Source organism: Aspergillus aculeatus (genome assembly GCF_001890905.1).
Source record: "Aspergillus aculeatus ATCC 16872 unplaced genomic scaffold ASPACscaffold_18, whole genome shotgun sequence".
NCBI classification, from domain to species: Eukaryota; Fungi; Ascomycota; class Eurotiomycetes; order Eurotiales; family Aspergillaceae; genus Aspergillus; species Aspergillus aculeatus.
In genome coordinates, this window is record NW_017962993.1 from 121,964 (window position 1) to 139,418 (window position 17,455).

General features: G+C 52.4%; 6 protein-coding genes across 6 annotated transcripts; 2 read left to right on the plus strand and 4 right to left on the minus strand.

Annotated features, from left to right (window-relative positions):
- Positions 1-27: 27 nt before the first annotated feature.
- Positions 28-1,268, plus strand: ASPACDRAFT_1883135 (PhzF family phenazine biosynthesis protein; the record flags this gene model as incomplete). The annotated part of the gene is made up of 2 exons (XM_020198317.1): positions 28-430; positions 497-1,268. Exons 1-2 carry the CDS (start codon positions 114-116, stop codon positions 1,266-1,268), a joined length of 1,089 nt encoding a protein of 362 aa, XP_020052198.1. The 5' UTR covers positions 28-113.
- Positions 1,269-1,281: 13 nt separating this feature from the next.
- On the minus strand, positions 1,282-5,641 carry chsB (chitin synthase class II). Its single transcript, XM_020205915.1, has 6 exons — positions 5,441-5,641; positions 4,964-5,356; positions 2,863-4,595; positions 2,627-2,811; positions 2,414-2,580; positions 1,282-2,364 (listed from the first exon to the last, which is right to left on the minus strand). The coding sequence occupies exons 2-6, from the start codon at positions 5,185-5,187 to the stop codon at positions 1,461-1,463; spliced, it is 3,213 nt and encodes a 1,070-aa protein (XP_020052199.1). The 5' UTR covers positions 5,188-5,356; positions 5,441-5,641; the 3' UTR covers positions 1,282-1,460.
- A 385-nt stretch (positions 5,642-6,026) lies between these two features.
- ASPACDRAFT_126073 (DUF1774 domain-containing protein) lies at positions 6,027-7,751 on the minus strand. Its single transcript, XM_020196882.1, has 4 exons — positions 7,565-7,751; positions 7,278-7,491; positions 6,775-7,214; positions 6,027-6,714 (listed from the first exon to the last, which is right to left on the minus strand). Exons 1-4 carry the CDS (start codon positions 7,572-7,574, stop codon positions 6,512-6,514), a joined length of 867 nt encoding a protein of 288 aa, XP_020052200.1. The 5' UTR covers positions 7,575-7,751; the 3' UTR covers positions 6,027-6,511.
- Positions 7,752-8,599: 848 nt separating this feature from the next.
- Positions 8,600-9,655, minus strand: ASPACDRAFT_35225 (uncharacterized protein; the record flags this gene model as incomplete). Its single annotated transcript, XM_020200102.1, has 1 exon — positions 8,600-9,655. One exon carries the CDS (start codon positions 9,653-9,655, stop codon positions 8,600-8,602), a length of 1,056 nt encoding a protein of 351 aa, XP_020052201.1.
- A 641-nt stretch (positions 9,656-10,296) lies between these two features.
- On the minus strand, positions 10,297-11,999 carry lap1 (putative aminopeptidase). The gene is made up of 3 exons (XM_020205916.1): positions 11,652-11,999; positions 10,811-11,557; positions 10,297-10,753 (listed from the first exon to the last, which is right to left on the minus strand). The coding sequence occupies exons 1-3, from the start codon at positions 11,835-11,837 to the stop codon at positions 10,520-10,522; spliced, it is 1,167 nt and encodes a 388-aa protein (XP_020052202.1). The 5' UTR covers positions 11,838-11,999; the 3' UTR covers positions 10,297-10,519.
- Positions 12,000-14,193: 2,194 nt separating this feature from the next.
- On the plus strand, positions 14,194-15,530 carry ASPACDRAFT_35480 (uncharacterized protein; the record flags this gene model as incomplete). The annotated part of the gene is made up of 3 exons (XM_020200125.1): positions 14,194-14,614; positions 14,724-15,240; positions 15,308-15,530. The coding sequence occupies 3 exons, from the start codon at positions 14,194-14,196 to the stop codon at positions 15,528-15,530; spliced, it is 1,161 nt and encodes a 386-aa protein (XP_020052203.1).
- Positions 15,531-17,455: the final 1,925 nt, after the last annotated feature.

Below are 17,455 nucleotides of genomic sequence, written 5' to 3' on the forward strand. Positions count from 1 at the left end.
CATCTATAAAAACATCTATAAATCTATCACACTTGACCTTCCTCCACACCAACCCCATTCCCCACCTACCACACCCACCATAAACTATACTAAACAACACCAAACCACCCAACATGCCAACACCCGGCCACGTCCACTACATAACGCTCGACGTCTTCACCAACACAGCCTACACAGGCAACCCACTGGCCGTCGTCTTCCTCCCTCCCTCCTCCTCCTCCTCCTCCACCTCCTCCAACACAACCCTAACCCAGCGCCAAAAACAAACCCTCGCCCGCGAATTCAACTTCTCCGAAACCATCTTCATCCACCCTGACCCCAGCAGCGGCACCAACACAACCCACCGCACAATCGACATTTTCACGCCCACCGAGGAACTCCCCTTCGCAGGCCACCCCACCATCGGCGCCGCCGCCTGGTTCCTCCACCTGTCATCCCCATCCCCATCCCCATCCCCATCCCCATCCCCATCCCCATCCCCATCCCCATCCCCTAGCTCCGAGAATCCACCGAAAGAAAATGCGATAACGCACCTCATCACCAAATCCGGGACGATCCCCATCGCCCGGTGCCCCGCAACCAGCCCCGCCGCCTCAGAGACGACATCGGGGAAGGCCAAGGGCGAGGGCGTCACCGCGCGGATCGCGCATAACCCGCACGTGCACGCGAAGCGGTTCCCGCTCCGGGAAGTCCTGCGGTTGCATGGGTCTTTGGCTCCATTCCTCGCCCAAAAGGACTCGGATCGGGGGGCGCAGGGGCAGCACCAGGAAGGAATCTCCTTCCCCGTGTTCTCGATCGTGAAGGGCATGTCGCAGGTCCTTGTGGAGGTGCCGTCGTTGGCGGCGTTGGCGGCGGTGACTACCTCTGCGGGCGGGGAGATGGTGGGCCCGGAGAGTGGGTATATGGATGTCGAAGGTGGGTGGGCGGTGGGGCTTTGTGTGCTTTATTTCTACGTTAGGGGGGTGCAGGACGATGACCAGGGCAAGCACAACAAGGAGGTGATACGCACGCGGGCGATTTTTGGGAATGTCGAGGATCCGGCAACAGGGAGCGCGGCGTGTGGGTTGGCGGCTTATCTGTCTTTGACCCAGGGCACACCGAAGGAAAGGAGGGGGTTTGACTTTGTGCAAGGGGTGGAGATGGGGAGGCGGAGTGAGATTGGCGTGGAGGTGGAGATGGGAGACGATGCGGAGACGATTGCGCATGTGGATCTCAAGGGAAATGCTGTCAAGGTGTCGGAGGGGTCGATTGCGATTCCTCCGGAATAGTAGACCATGTAAGAAGTGCTCTGCATGCATCACGTATATCCATTATGTCCCGTTATCCATCAATCATCATGCAATAAATACACGTAAGTAATCAACAACATCATTCCATCAAGTCATGCACAGGGGATATAAGAAAAAAAGGAAATCAAAGGAAATAGAATAGAGCATCAATAACAAGGACGGGAAGGAAGTCTACTTCCTCCAGAACATCGCTTTCCCCAACTGTCTCTTCATCGTCCATCCCGCCTCAGAAAACTTATCCTTCATCGTCGCGCCTCCACCGTACCGATAGGCCGTGGTGTTCGTCCGGCCCGACGAGCTGGCTGTTGCACTCGCGTTGGCGAGGTTGCCCGCATCGAACTTAGTCTTGCCTTCGACGATCTTCTGCACCACCAGGAGGATAGCGTAGGTGGTGGATCCGATGGTGCGGATGAGCGCCAAAACAACCACCGACCACAGGATAATGGAGAGGTAGATGTTCGTGCCGCCCGAGTCGGGCCCGTAGACCTCCGAGATTGCCATGGCGAGAACGACGTTGGCCACCATCCAAATGGAGACCATGTAAGTTCGCACGGCGCGGTAGTAGTCTTCCTGCAGTTGGCTCTCAGAGATGGGCGCCTCAGGAACCTCCACTCTGTCACGGAGGTTCCGCAGGGCGGCGTCGTAGCCGCTGTCAATGTCGAGTTGCTCGGAGGGCATCTCGATTTCGACCGTAGTGCCATTGATGGTTCGTGCAGCTCCGAGGTCAGTGTTCATCACGTTGTCACCCTTGGTACCCCAGGTCACATCATGGGTGTTGCAAAAGGCGTAGACCTGCAGAGTACAGATGTAGCTCGGCAGAAGGATAAAGTACTGCGCGGAGGAGGTGAACATGTGCCAGGGGTCCAGGTATAGAAAGGACGAGTAGAAGTAAAGGCCCACAGTTGAAAGCATGGACATGACGATATTCACGAAAAGTCCGTTACTAACAGTGACCTTTGTGTATCCACCAAACCGTGCCATAAACTCAATGACGATCAAGTAGAGCGTGCAAAAGATCGTGTAGAACATAATGATACCGTACACAATGATGCCCGACAGATAGAGCTTTTTGGCACTGCAGGATGTCAGAATTGCTGCCTGTGCCAGGAACGAAGGAAACTCACCCTTGTGGTCGATTACCCATCGAGATGATGAATTGCAGAGCCATGACCAGAATGCAGGCATATCGTAGGATAACGAAGATATACTTCCCGATGTTGTGTCCAAAGGGGTCGATCTTCTGGTCGGTGAGCGATCCAGCAATAAAGTAGAAGACCAAGTAGAAGTTCGCCTAGTTATGTAAGTCTCTTGCTGTCTATATCACCGAATGCACTTACCAAGCCGAAGTACGTGAAGAGGAGCTGCATAAACTGATAGAAACTCTCGATCTGCAGAAGAATCTTCCGGACCAGCGAGTGGTCCGTCTTCCATAGCTGCCTTCCATTGACGATCGAGTATACGGCTGCGAAGAATGCACCGTTCAGCCATCGCCGACGCTGGGAGATGAACTCAGGAATTGTATCTGCAAGCATAATTAGTCATGCCAGGTGGCTGCGGAGAAATTGTCACTGACCAGGAACATCGGTTTCACCAACAGCACTTTTCACGAATCGCAGAACCCATCTCTCTTCCCTCTTGGCCACCAGCTCCCAGCAGAGAATACGATCCTCAGCCAAGTACATATTCGCTGTGAAAACATCCGCATCCTTGCCGTGCAATGTCTCACCCTTGAAGTACTGGTTCAGGGGCCCATTGCCGTCGGCGTCGTTCTGCAAAGCAAAGAATCGATATGCACTGAGTGCACCAGGAAGGACAGTGATGTATCCAAATACTGACTCCAGAGGCTTGTCCAGAATGTTGGACATCTTGTACTCGAAGTTCTGGCTCGCAACCAGCGGGTTGAGGAGACCTCTCATGTTTTTACCCTTGCCCGCCTTAATCTCTCCAGCAGCTCCGGCCACATTTGAGTCCTGATCGAATGCTTTCCACAAGTGGTAGAGCGCCGTGGACTCTGGCCGGGTTCCAACGTCCAGAAGGATGCAAATATTGGGCTGAAGGGCCCGCCCAAACGCGTTGAAAAACCAACGGTGGGAGTTCAACTTCTTCTTGTTGTGCTCCTTGAGACAAAAGATAATCTGACAAGGCGTCATGCCCTTCTCAGCTCCCTTGAATTTCAGATCCGAGTCAAGGGATACTTGCGTTGTGTACTCATAAACGTGGGCTTGGACCTCCTTCTGATTGACCACATTCTTGGCAATGCCCTCCTGGTAGACACCCAGGGCCGCGAGAGCATTGAGCGTCCGGGGATGGACCTTCTTGCGTCCGTCTGCGATGATGCACACGACGATCTTCTTCCATCCATCCTTACCCCATGTTCGGGACTTGGAGCGTGAACAGAAATGGCTGATATTCCGCATGACACCGTGCATGGTGCGAGTGAAGCCAATCTCATCTTCGTTGTACATGGTGATGCAAATGAAGAGTTCGGTCTCCCGCATGGTCGTGCCAATCTGTTGACGGAGTTTATATCCTCGCTGTATGTAGTCGTCTGGGTCGCAAGTCACAGCGGTGTACCGCATGTGCGTGAATTCGCGGTCGTCTCGCCGGGGCAGGAAACTGTGCAGGATTGTCGGGATTTTACACTCCAGAATGAGTTCTCCGTTGATGAGCTGCACTTCCTTCTTCGACATCTGGGCTTCTCGGACACCGCGGCGGCTCTGCTTCTCCGGGGGTGGGCCGTAATGCAAGTTCGGATCGACGAGTTCCCCGCGTTCGTCGTATTCATCGTCCAAGTCAATCTTCGCCATTCCGTCCTTATCATCCGTGATAATCGTCGATTCGCTCATGAACGACTGCAGGCTGGCGCGGTTGTCAAATTGGGGGTCGGTACTGCGGCTGCCACTACCACCACCAAACACATCCTCGTCTGAGTTGCCAATGGGAATACTCGCGTCATAGCCGGCGGGGGGCGCAAACAGTGGCGCTGGGGGAAGCGGACGTCTGGGACTGCCCCCATATCTCGAACTCGGGGTTCCCGGCCTAGGGCTGCCGTTGAGGTCAGCACGCTCATAATGCGAACCCACCACGGACGGAGGTGCTGGCGGTCCGCTCCAGTTGGGTGCACGGGATGGGGACCAAGGGCGCGTAGGCGAGCCGGGGCGAGACGCATAGTGCGGTAAATCGGCTGCGGATGCTACCGGTGGGGGGATGGTAGGCGCGTGTCGAAGGCTCGATGTAGGTCTCGACGGGGAGTCTTCCGGATCATATTGATATTGGCTCTGAGCATATTGCTCTTGCTGTTCCGCTCTGCGATTCCTGTTAACAGTTCGCCTCATATAAAACATTTCAAAAAGCATCTTGGCGGATGTTTCTAGCGGTTGCTAGGCCCGCTAAGTGAACTTCGCAAGGGGCAGTTGAAACGGACAGAGATCCCACAAAAGTGTGGGCATCGCGCGTTTATACCACAAGTACAAATTGCGAAAAACGTTTAGGCTTCTTCAGTCCAGGACCTTGAGCTTGTTCCGGACCCAAGTTATGATTGGGTGGAGGGTGCAAACAAGGGGGGCTCAAGTATGGTGGTAGTATACGGGATAGCAGAAAAGCTCCGCCAGCATGCCGAAGAATCATAAAACATTGACAAATTTGGGGGTGAACTCAAATCACAGTGAACTTACCCTGCGTCATAAGTGAATGAATCACCATAGTGATACTCTGAGGTCATGCCACTGCCTCCACTCAGATCACTGTCCACCGCCGAGCTCGTGGGGAGCAGTCGCATTGTAGCTCCATGGAGACGTGACGCCGCGGGCGAAGAGTCGAGATAAGAGCCATCTCCATACGAACCGTACGCCGGTGGCTCTTCCTCCTGGCTCCGTGCCGGTATATAGCGCTGCGACATCGTGATTCTCCGTCCCACACGTTCAATTGTTCATAGTATCTATCCACCAGCCAATTGCAGCGATACGGCCGATCCTCGGGGTTGTCTCGTCTAATGCACGTGCCCAATGTGATGGGTCCTCGGGTCTATCGTTCTAGGAAGTCGGAGCACGATTCTGCCTATTCGGCTGCTATAGAAGATCGCATACAAATTAGCCTCGTCTTCTTCATCCATAGTCTCAACCGGTCGGAGGAACAAAAGCCAGAGCACTCACAGTAAGTTGCAGCCAATAGGTTTAGCTGGTTACCGAGCCCACACAGTCCCCAGTATGCTTTGGGAAGTTACCAGGAATGCGTCTGATAAGATCGTGCAAGTAAAGTATGTGGGAACCCTCGGATGAAGTGTTGAATGGGAGGAGAGACGCACAACGGTGTAAACAACGATCCCACGGTCTTCAGAAAATCAATTCTTCGACACCGACCCACGGCAGCAAGCAAACAAAACCATAACGTGTCAGCCGTGTGCTCCTCCTCTTAAGAGACCGGGCAAGCAAGGTTATGGGCGCCTAAACCTAGTCGCAGTCCGGGCGCTGACGACCGGCACACCGTGGAGAAGGTGGTTGTCACCAGGGCAACCAGAGAGCTTGGGGAAACGGGCGGGGCACAATCCTTGCAGCTTAGAAACATATTGGCCGGTGGGACTCCGGATGGAAAAGTACCGCAGACTTGGTAGGAACCTTTAGGAACCTGTAAGATTTAGCTCGAGGTGCTGTATATGAAGTTAAGATTAATCCTTGAAGGGATGTAATTGTGTCATTTACTTTTATGTTCCGGCGCTCGTACAAACAATGGAAACGAAGCCGCACGGGCTCTTGGTTCCTCAGGCACGCGGTGGAGCACATAATCTTAAAACCCAACGACCCAACCATCAACAGTGTTTCTGAAGGATATCGAAATTCCTCAGCAATTATCATTACCGAATCACTTTCAATTTGAGACTAAAGAGAGGATACAGTGGGGACAGATCGACCGAACCGAGACAAACTCACCCAGCGGACCCATGGAAAAGAAACGCCATGCTACAACCGCTAACAAACGTACATGGGAGGGGAAGATCCACTAGAGAAACAATAGACATCTGACCATAGTCAACATTACAACACCCGACCCCATCGTGAATCATATCCGTTTAAGGGGACCACAAAAGTGGCGTAGAACAGGAAGAGAAACACCATGTGCGCGAAATATGTCTTATTTCGATGGCAACTCCATTTTGACCACGGCCAGCATTACAGGCCAGGCAGTGCTCCTGGTGACATTGGAACACAGGTGGACAGCACCTATATTCAAGCCGTGGGCTCGTTAAGGAGAGGTTCTCTTTCACGGTCAGTGGTACCGGCCTCTCCAGTTCTACGGAGCAGCACATTGCGGCCGGTGTACTTGGTCATGGAGATGTAGAGGGATTCCACGAAGAAGATGGCGAAAATGACGATGGCAAAGATCCACTGCAACGAGATCACCTTGACACCAACTTGCTTGACCGCAAGTGCTGTAAACCATAGATTAGCATGGTTATCGGGTCTGGACCAGGCGATTATGTATCACTTACCAAGCGTCAGCAGACTCAAACTATAACCGAGGAGGTCATCCTGGGCAACGAGAATATGACCGGATCCCACGGCGAACAGCACCCAGATGAAGATGTTTGCGACGATCCTAGCGGGCAGGCTGTTGCTGTTGACAGCAACGGCTCCGTTCCAGAAGAGCGCGATGAGGGTCCAGGCGAAAGGAGCCGCGACAGCGGACAGGTGAGCAAGCGGGCTCAGGGTGCGGTGGCGCCAGTACGTTGCATGTTGGTTGATGAAGTGCGCGATCAGGATGATTTCCGCTCCCCAGAAATGGCTGCGGGTCCACAGAAGAATCCAGGCAAAGGTGAACAGGTTGTTGAGAATGAAGTGGGTTCCCACATTCGCTGCGCCGGTAACCAGCACAGCATCCCGCGAGAAGAGATGATAGACGTAGCCGACCTGAGAGATAAGAAGGATGACCCTGAAGGAACATAAGGTGTTAATAGAAAGTCAGCTGCCGACGCAGGCAGGAGGAAAAACTCACCAGTAGATGCGTGTGATGATAGTACTCAGACTGAAGGCAGTGATATGCTTGTTGGCTTGCTTCCAAATGGAATGGCCATGCTTCACATCATCGGGCGAGTTGGAGGAATAGTAGATGCCGACAATTAACACCAGCAACCAGGACAAAGGAACGAGAATGCGGTAGGCAGTCAAGGTCGACCGGCTATGGGACTCATGTCTGGCGAATGGATTATCTGGATTGGGTCCAAAATAGTCAGTAATGGTATGCATAGCCAAGTACAGCGAGGAAGGTCAAGTACTACTCACAAGGAGCCATGTTGAATCACAGGACTACGACGAGAATGATCGATACAGTACAGACGGATGAGGAGGAACAGGGAGTCGAGACCTGAACGAGTACAAAAGGGGATGAGAAGAGGAATAATAAGTGAAAGAGAAGAACAATCAACTGGGAGCGGTCGTCATCCCGTCATCGTCACGGCGGCTGCACCCCGCATTGCCTGATCTTCTGACCTGACAGGACAGGCCAACAACAGCCACCAAATACTATTTCCAAGGAACCGTTCCCCTGCCCACTCAACGCTGATTGAGTTCCTCCTTATTGGAATTGAATTTCTTCTACTTCACCGCTGCTACGAGACCACTTCGACTGCGCCTACTGCTTCTTGTGGGTTGTCAAAAGCGAATAGTTCATGTTAAGCTGGAGGAGGGATTAAGTGTAGTTATGCATTCGGTGATGACATCATCCGGTCTGGACTCTCAACTTCTCTCTCATTCTCTGACACGCCAGAAACGTTAAGACTCACTCAGCTGAGGACGCCCTACTTGGTAAGTAAAATGTAGGAAGAGACGATACTATAGCCATAACCCTGTTTTCACTCTCCCCGCCCCTTCCTTCAGCCAACATCCACTGGAAAACTCGCTAGGCTGCTCTTTTCACCAGTCGCTCTCAAAGAGCTGATCGACGTCTCCACGCTGTCGATCGGTGCACGGTCCTGTAAGCGCCTGCAGCTGGACTGCTTGAGGGTTTCCTTGCAACCAATGCCACTTTCTCAAGCTGGCTTCACCGGTTGCCTCCTTCATTGGCACGTCATCTTGCATTTCAGCCCACCCACAAATGCACGTGGACTTGCCAACCGACTGCTCTGGTTAACCTCTGTTTGGGGTGTATGATTGTATATCACCAAGAGCATCTAGATATTCACCACTCGTGTCTTCCCTTAGTCCCCTTCGAATGCTAGAGACATGAGTCTGCCAGGAGACGCAATCGGAAGAGGATCCACGGTGCTGTCTCACAATTCACTCTTTGCGATTCTGGCCACTAAGCAGCCCTGCCTTGTCTTACATGATTTGTTGCACAGCGTCCACAAACCGTTGGTGGATAGAGGAAGGCGCAACAATCATCCCATGACATCCCGCCAAAGTGCGCCCCAGGCTGCAGTCAACCGGACGACCAGCAAGGTCGCTGACAATGCAGCCAACCTCTTCGACAATCAACATCCCGCCCGCATGGTCCCAGATCTTCGACCGATAAGAAGCCTTGCGTGGGATTTTCATGGAAGCATTGCATCCTCCAACCGCAACCGCGATGTATCGCAACTGGGTCGCCCAGAGATCTGTCTTAGGCGGCCAAGGGGCGCCCAGGTGAGATGCAAGGCGGGCATGTACGTTGATATCCGATGACCCACCGGCACAATCGACAAAGACAAGGTCCTTGGGGTCTGTGATGGCAGGTTTGGGCTCGAGCTTGTGGGCAGGGAGGAGAGCGCCCGTGTCCATCTTTCTCATGTACGCGCCGTGACCAGCAACGGCGAATACCTGATGCCCATAACCTTCTCGATCTACTATATCCTCGTGGATGTATCCCTTCTCCAGATTCATATTTGGGCAGCCCAGAACACCAACCTTCTGGAGTCCATTTTCCAGCAGACACAGGCAGACGGCGTACTGCTGACCTTGAATGAAGGTCGCCGTCCCATCCACTGGATCCAACACCCAGGCACGATTCTGCGAGCCACATGTACCCTGGGCCCCCAAATCGATGATATCCAACATTTCCTCCTTTGTCTTTGGAGTATAGAGCTGCGCATCGCTTTCCTCGTCGGTCAATCGAGTAGAAGCGACCAGCTCCCACGTTCGCTCGAGGAGGGCCGGGTCGGATCGCAGGGCACTAGCGCTTTCCTCACCAACAAACACGTCATCAGGGAAGGCATGATGAATAGCGGCGATAATTAATGCTTGGGCGGCGAAGTCGGCGATGGTGACAGGGGTAGAATCACTCTTGTCGAACGACCCTTTGTCGACAGCCTCGAGTAGCTTTTTGGTCGCTAACGTAGCTCTCTGCACCGTCAGACAGGCCAATTGCAGTTCTTTCGAGTAGGGAATGGAGGAATCCATGATGAGGTTGCGTGTAGTGTGCGTTTCAAAAGGGTGAGCTTTTCAGGGGCTGCAAGAAGGTATAGAGAGCGTGGCCAAAGGCTGGTGCAGGAATTGATCGGTACCCGAAACCACTTGGAGTCTGATCGAAGAAAGGAAGGGACGTTGAGCAATAACGGTGAGAGGGGAATCGCGACCGCCTCGTACTCAGGTGCACGCAGGGACTGAAACCCGGTGTGGGGTCTTGTTCGTCGGAGAGGGGCGCCCGGTGACGTAGAGCAAAATGATTATCGTGAGCTGGGAAACCTTGAGAGGCAAGCAAGGAGTGATGGGACAGCAGGAGAAAGAGGGACTTTATCTTGCCTGCAAGAAGAGGGGCTCGGAGGCGAGAAAAAGAATTATGACTCCGACGAAAACGGAGTGGGAATTTCGAAGGATTATGATCTCTTCTGCACTGCAAGCCAAGTCAGTGATCGCCTGGCGGAGAGGACTACTCTTCTCCTTTGGGTTAGCAACTCGGGTCTGCTTCGGGCTTGGTGGAATATCCGTCTGCAGTGCTAGCCAGCAGTGGTTCTTATCTTATCGTACCTCAACAGCCATACTCTTCCGTGGTGAACGTGAAGATGACTGATGAAGTTATGCTGATTCCAAGACTGAGGGTTACCAAGCAAGTCAATGACATGGTCACAGCTTGTCTTTACCAAGAACCGAACCAGGAACTGGAATCACCCGAGGTTTATAGCCAGTTCAAGTTACGCAAAGGTGGCCATAGTACAAATCACTTTAGCAACATGGGATTCAACGCAGCAAATCAAAGAATCTAGCTTTCAGATACCATCATCTATATTTGCCAACAAGTGAATATAGGTGCCATCTTGGAGGGTATCAGAGCGGAGCAAAAGCCAGTTCGTAGGCAAAGCCTACGGTCAACCTCGCATGCTCCAGCATGTGATCGAAACTCAGATACTTGACTCGATCATCGGTGGTGTGGATCTTCTTGTTGCTGTTCTCCATCTCAGACTCAGTTGCCATTGCAGAGGGGTACCCGTACTTGCTCGCCGATGTGTGGTCAGAACAAGCGTAGCCGCACTTAGTCTCGATATGTCCGATCTTGCAGTACTGCTCAGGGCATATTAGCGACCGCTCTAATGTCGGTGACAAGGTCTTCAACCTTACCTCTTTAATGACATCCTTCAGGAATTGCGTCAGCCCCCGATCGACGTAGTCGACCATGATTCCGATAGCTTCCTTGCGGCCTGCATCAAACGACCCTTGAATGTATCCGGTCATATCCTGCTGGAGCATGGCCTTGACATCCCGCTTATCCTTCTTGTACTGGGAGAAAATAGCCTGGGAGCCCAGCATACCACCTTCCTCCGCCGAGTACCAGTGGAACTCCACTGTGTTCGGGGCTTTACCCTGGGCAACGGTGTCTGACTGCAGCAGACCCCGCAAGCCTTCAAGAATAGTAACGGTACCACTTCCATCATCATCCGCACCCGGCGCCGCCAGAATCGACGGGAGGAACAGATTGATGCTGTCCTGATGAGCACCCAATACAACGGTCTTGTTTGTCTGCCCTGGAACTCGGGCGATGATACTGAATTGACCCCATGGGTGGGAAAACTGTTCCACGGTCGCGCCATGCTTTGAGGCGCCCGTCTCCTTGATCACATCAAGGACCTGGTTGTAAAGCCACGTCGCTGACTCGACGCCGGTCGCTGACCGATAGTAACGAGTATGGAAGGAAGTGAAATGCTCCAGATTCTTCTCCATATTATCCTTGGATAGATTGCGGAGGAGTGGGGCGACCTCCTCCGAGTGTTCCATTTGCACCGGGTAGTGGACATAGCTGCCGGCGTTCAGTGTGGGGTAGAAGCCAGTGTTTCGCTCAGCGGTGATATCGATGAAGTTTACACCATCCTAGACCGAGCGTCGAGCAGAGCGGTTAGTTCTCGGAAGGCATAAGGGAATGGGCGGGACATTTGTGTAATCGGTCTCAAGCGGATTGTCTTACCAATTTTAGATCCCATTTCTCTTCCTCTGTCACCCATCTTGTCTCATAAGGAGCAAGCTCGATCAAATAAAGTTCCTGCCCGTGGTGAACGCTGTGTTCTGTTAATGGTTCTTGCTGCGGTAGCACAGCCCCCAATACGGCTGTGGAAGCTGTCACGCCTAGCGCAAGGGTTGCGATAAGCTTCATAACGATGTGACGATATATCAAAGCAAGCAGTTGCGATAATGAGGAACAATTTACGGTCGAGTGATGCGGAGAAAGGGAGCGACAGGCGATTGACAACTAACGATGAGCACGACCGTAAGGAGTCGGCGGGGACGAGGGCTGCCCGAGCAGCGTTAAGATGGGGATAGGGGCGGTATTTAGGGGACAATGCAAGAAGTGAGCAGAGGTTCCGCTTTGTTACTCGAAGAACCTGTTAATCCTGCTTGAAATAAGCGGATAAATGATGGCGATGATGTTGCGGCGGAGCAACAGAAGAAACGGAGGTGATGGGGTAAGGTACCTTAAGTGCTCCCCTCCCGCCATGTTGCGTCAGTGACGAACGCTGCTTAAATAACATTGCCAGGCACAACATCCACACGGGTTGGGCGAGACTACACTTGAGTTCATGTTGGTACGACTTGGCAGAACTAAGGTTTCCAGCAACCACCTGACCTTCTTCATTGATTGACTCCTACTAGCATCATGGCAGTCTAAACCATTCGGGCTCTGTAGGAGCCTAGGAGGATGAGAGACAGGGATCACACTAGCCGCCCAGTGGGGTTGGACTTCCAAGGTATGGGTGACTTGCATTGGCACTTGGCATTTAGGCACAAGCTAGGACTGCTTCTCCTGGTGATCTGAGGCTGTGTGAGACTACTATTCAGAGAATCATGCTATTGGACTGTTAGCTTGCCATCGAAGCTTGAGCGTGAACCCACCCCAGAGTCTATAACCAGTGTGCCTGGAAGATTGAGCGATACAGTGAACAACAAGTGAGATCATGCGAAGTCATCCACCTAGCTGAGTCATATATTAGGTAATAGAACGTGACTCCGGGTCGTTCAGGTCCCAAGCATAAACCGTCAGCAGGCAATCTATTAGTCTAGTCACGAGAGGGAGAATAAGAAGAGGCTGTTGGCCCATCAGACATATGGATAGGATAGTGCTACGAGTTGTAATGGAAGCTTATCATGACCAGCATTCGAGGTGGGACTGTGGGACCTCATGGCTCTACGGACAAGCATAAGACATTACCCGATGAACGACCATTCCGGTTTTTGAAGATGGAAGGAAGATGGTAGTTCATGCACTCCATTGCTCCACAGAGCTTCTGATGAGAGAGGTGTGCTTGGCTTGAAGTACTAGCCTTGGCCGAATGCGTGCTGTATGATTTAGAGAATTGCACAAGATAGGAAACCCTTGTCGCTCTTGACTATATGAGAAGATCCAGTTTGATCGTTACTAAAGGCCTCAATCTTTCGGGGAACCTTGCAACACAGCCATATAATGGTACGTTCATTGCTGTTCGACTCACGCATGGCTATAATCTAAACCGTGATGGAGAGCTCGTGATTCTATCCTTCCCTCTGTATAGACAGAACTCCAATGTGCCCGACCACTTCTCTCTTTTGATTGACATCACAATGTCGAGCATTGAGCAGTATGCTGGACGATATAGAGTAAGCTAGGTACCTCCATTGTCAAATTCACCGATGGAGATTTGGGACGCAACAAGAGACAAACAAATAGTTTATGTCGGGGTCTTTCTGTATACTGGTTAGGGTTACTGTGCCCTGACTGTCGAGTGTGTCCTCGTACTGCAGAAATCACTCGACAAGGTTAGTGAGTACTCGTACTCATACTGAGTACAGGTAACTCAATATGTACCGTAGATCAGGCCCCATGAACTCCACAATCCCAGCACTTCTCACCAAGGTAATCACCCACCTGAGACACCTGGACTCTAGGCAGCATAAGATCGGTCCAGTTCTCACGTATTCAATATACCGATTACATCCATTACATCACCCAGTGACTCCCAAAGTCAGTCACTGTGAGTCATCCATGATTGCAGTCCTGAGGCGAAACCTGGAGTGGCAGGTAGGGCTAGGGTTGAACTCAATCTCCTCCAATGGCCTTCATCTGATGCTTCTCGTGTTCCATCAGAGGGAGGTCCATGGACGGATGATTGACTTCGAAAAATTCTCGGCGGCTTACCCATAGTATCTTACCGTACGGAACTCAATAGCTCGCCCGCCGCCCCGGACGCGGACGCGACCGGGAACCGCAGTTGTCGGTTATCTCTCTTATCTTGCCTGTCCTTCCCCTTCGCCTCCCCGCTCTCCCTTCTCCCTTCTCCCCCTTGACGCTTACTCGTTCGTCCTTCTACCTATTGTCGCTGCTGCATATCCTTCCTCGGTGTCGGTCAGTCTAGCAGATATCATTGCCTAAGGCTGCGACGCTATCCGTGTGCTGAGCCTTCCGCCATCTACTCTACTTCCATCGTACCATTTTCGGCCGCTCTCGCGATCTGATTTAAACGCGTTGCGCTCGCGCGATGGCGATTCACCCCGGTTTCCCATCTGAGGCAGACCCAAGAGGCAATCTGTCGCCGCAGCAGGCCCGAGCCATCTCGATTTGGACAGAACAGGCTGCTGTCTCGCTGGAAAACTTGACCATCTCGGAGCCGGTCTCGTCCAGCGATCGAGTGGTTTCGTTATCGCAATCTACACCGACGCGGACATCTTTTCGTGGGACCACGGTATCTTTGTCGATTCCTTTGGATGACCCAGCACCGAGAACAGAAAGCGCGTCTGCGGCTCGCGTCAAGCTTCTCGGTCAACCCCCAAAGGATGCTCAACAGGTGGCGTCGGTCAGCTTCCGTCGTCGAGAACCCTTGCGACGCGACAGTCTCAAGAGGCGCGAGGCTCTCCTGAAGGGGAAGGATGGCAGCCGTCGCAGACAACGTTGGGAAAATGGTCAGTCCCCTTCAATTGCAGCTGCATGCTTGGAGGTCCCGCGCTAGACTTCATTCGCTGCCGTCAGCTAGTGGATATATCAGATTCAACTAACCGCTTCTGAAATCAGATCGTCTACTGCACAATCCCTGGGCTGAGCCGCCTTCTTCTAAGGACTGGAATATCCAGCCGACCTACACCCGACACAACCCCATGCCATACTACCTTGCGCCCTTGTGGGATTCCCATTATGCGCAATTGGACCAAAATCCGAAGCAGGCCGGCGCTGGCACGGGGAACGAGAAACACCGCGTACCGAAGGAGCTGCGCATGAAGCTCAAGCACGCACGTGGCGCTCGCGGTATGCTCCAGGACCTGGAAGAGGACATCAGACAGTTCATCCAGCGATGGAGCGAAAAGCAGCTTCTTCTCCAGAAGGAGGGGCTGACCGATGCTCCTCAGTTGTCCGATGAGGATGACTCTGAGGATGAGGTTGTGTTCGTGGGTCGTAATGGGCTGATGCATGATTCACCTCAACGGAAGGCGAAGTTGCAGCAGATGCGAGAAGCGATGAAAGCTCACAACGAGCGTGACGGCGAGAAGATGGTGTTCGAGAGCCCGGTCGATGATCGGGGTGCTGGGTTTGGGTAAGTTTGATGTCAACTGTCGGAGAATCTTGCTGAGCAAACCCTTGCTAACGTGTGTCTTGAATAGCCGCTGGCTTGTCCACTCCATTGCATCTTATTATGGGTTGCACACGTGGTCGGTCACTGTGGGTGAACCAGCGCGTCGTGAGGCTTATGTTGGCTTCCGTCCGCCGGCCCCATCCACCCGTCCCGAGTTTGCACACCAAGCGGCCGGATTCGGAAGCTGCCGCCGCGAAGCGATGATTAAGCCTGGAGATGAACTTCCGCAACCGCTGTGGGCCCAGGTTTAAGGCCTGGTGTAGATGATTTGGGGATGGAGGCCAACGAACAGATCGAGATTCTCTGGTCGGGATCAGTCTCTCTTTAGATTTATAGCGTGGGCTTGGGCTGTACGATCTAGACCTTCCGGGTGAAGCTGTAGATAGGTTGGTTTTGGGCAAAGTGTAATAACTTTTTGTAATAGTCGTGTAAGTTCAAACGATTTATTCCATTTTTCGCCATCAGCAAGCGCCACGGGACATTTGCGACTACGCCTCGCCTGATGTATACTCATTGGAGAGTTCTCGATGGTCTCAGACACCCTCGCGAGCACTTGCTTCAATATGAGACATCGAACGCACAGCGTGGAGCACATATGCCGCGATCAAAATTAGGAGCAAGACCACCCGTATCCTGAAGGAGCAGCTGTAGCAAAAGCCAAAGAAAGGCCACGCCCAAAGATCCTCCCAAGCATTCGAATTTGTCATCAACACAGGTCCTGGAATAGTCATGGACCTCCCCAACTGCTGACCGACAAAAAACAAACGGACGTCATCATCGCCATAGGACAACTGAGTATGCCGGTGTCTTTCTCTACGAAACCGAAGGTACGAGACCGAAGGAGCCTCGGTCTGAATCCCAACTCAGCTAGCTGCCTTGGGTGGTCACGCTACCCTCGATAAATGCACCCTGACCGAAGCTCCTCCTCTACGGGGTTTAAACACTGCAGGTGAGATTTTATGAGGATGCAATGCACGTTGCTCTCATTGCCCCAGCACCCCCAGTTCCACCCAGTAGTCAGTGGGAGTGGAGCATTGTAGACTGTGGGTAGACTTACAATGCAGTATCGCTCGATCGCCTGAGGGATATGCTTTCCTTCTTGACCAGACGATGACATCAGGTCACAATGCAGCGAACGGAAAGGAATTGCGATGAAGCAGACTCTTGGTTAGAGGGGAGGAGGAGAGCCGTCTGGGTGGCATGACAGCTGACAGGGTAGTAAGCTTGCTTTTTTACTTCAGCTTACATATGTACGCACTTGCAGTCTTGGGTTAGGTAGGTAGTTATTGAAAATGGTGCCGTTAGTAAAGTGAGTCCCGAAGTGGTCATAGTGGGGGAAGGTTATTTCAACCGGTTGTGTAGATGTCTGCCTATGCACTGTACTGTATGCCTATGCGTGACGTCAAGAAACCAGCACTATCCATGCTTACTTTTATCAGGTTCTTGTTCAAGAAACCAAGGGAGATGGCTAGGCACTGCTTGAATGATCTACCTAGCCTGCACCTTGGTCTCTCTTGCGCTTGTTGTCGGAGGTCGAGTTCCAGGGTTGCTGCTGGCGATGATGGCGATGATGATGATGATGATGATGCTTGGGAGAAAAAAATTATCAAGATGCTACGTAAGGATACATGATGGTTGTCGGGGGAAGCTGTACTCGGTTTCTTGCTCTTTGCGGGGCAGTGGCAGCAGGGCGGGGATGGGGGTCGAATGTGATCCAGACTCAAGTGTGATATTTGATGGAGGGTGGGCAAGGAAATACGATGGCATTGTTATAGGCCAGCTTGTACTTTGTCATATGGTGTATCCTCACGAGTAGAGGGGTTTGATGCGCGGTGCAAGGGACGCGCGCTGGCCCGATTTTTCCTTGTCGGGCTCGGGTCTCTAATGTGATGTGGTGAAACTGGGGGACTAGAGGCAACGGGGTCAAATAGTGGAGTGGTTGGACCATGAAAAGATGTCTATGTCCATTTGCTTGGGTTATTGACGTTGTTATCAGTTATATGTCATGATAGGAACAATAGGCAGATGTTTCCAATAGCAGTGGTCGGCAGCTCACTATAATGAGGGTTAAAATCAGGCCATAGTCAAAAACAAGCGAGGCAAGGGCATTGACCCTTTCCCCCTCCCCCCCATCCAGTGGGGGGGATTCCCTTCAGTCTCCCGAAACCGGGATGGC

Coding starts and splice junctions, on each gene's coding strand:
- chsB (XM_020205915.1), bottom strand. CDS start 5,187: ATGTCGCAGCGCTATATACCGGCACGGAGCCAGGAGGAAGAGCCACCG. Junction 4,596..4,963: donor TCATTCACTTATGACGCAGG/GTAAGTTCACTG, acceptor CAGGAATCGCAG/AGCGGAACAGCAAGAGCAAT. Junction 2,581..2,626: donor TCTTCACGTACTTCGGCTTG/GTAAGTGCATTC, acceptor TTACATAACTAG/GCGAACTTCTACTTGGTCTT.
- ASPACDRAFT_126073 (XM_020196882.1), bottom strand. Junction 7,215..7,277: donor ATCATCACACGCATCTACTG/GTGAGTTTTTCC, acceptor ATGTTCCTTCAG/GGTCATCCTTCTTATCTCTC. Junction 6,715..6,774: donor TTTGAGTCTGCTGACGCTTG/GTAAGTGATACA, acceptor TATGGTTTACAG/CACTTGCGGTCAAGCAAGTT.
- lap1 (XM_020205916.1), bottom strand. CDS start 11,837: ATGAAGCTTATCGCAACCCTTGCGCTAGGCGTGACAGCTTCCACAGCC. Junction 11,558..11,651: donor AGAAATGGGATCTAAAATTG/GTAAGACAATCC, acceptor CGCTCGGTCTAG/GATGGTGTAAACTTCATCGA. Junction 10,754..10,810: donor TGAAGGATGTCATTAAAGAG/GTAAGGTTGAAG, acceptor TGCCCTGAGCAG/TACTGCAAGATCGGACATAT.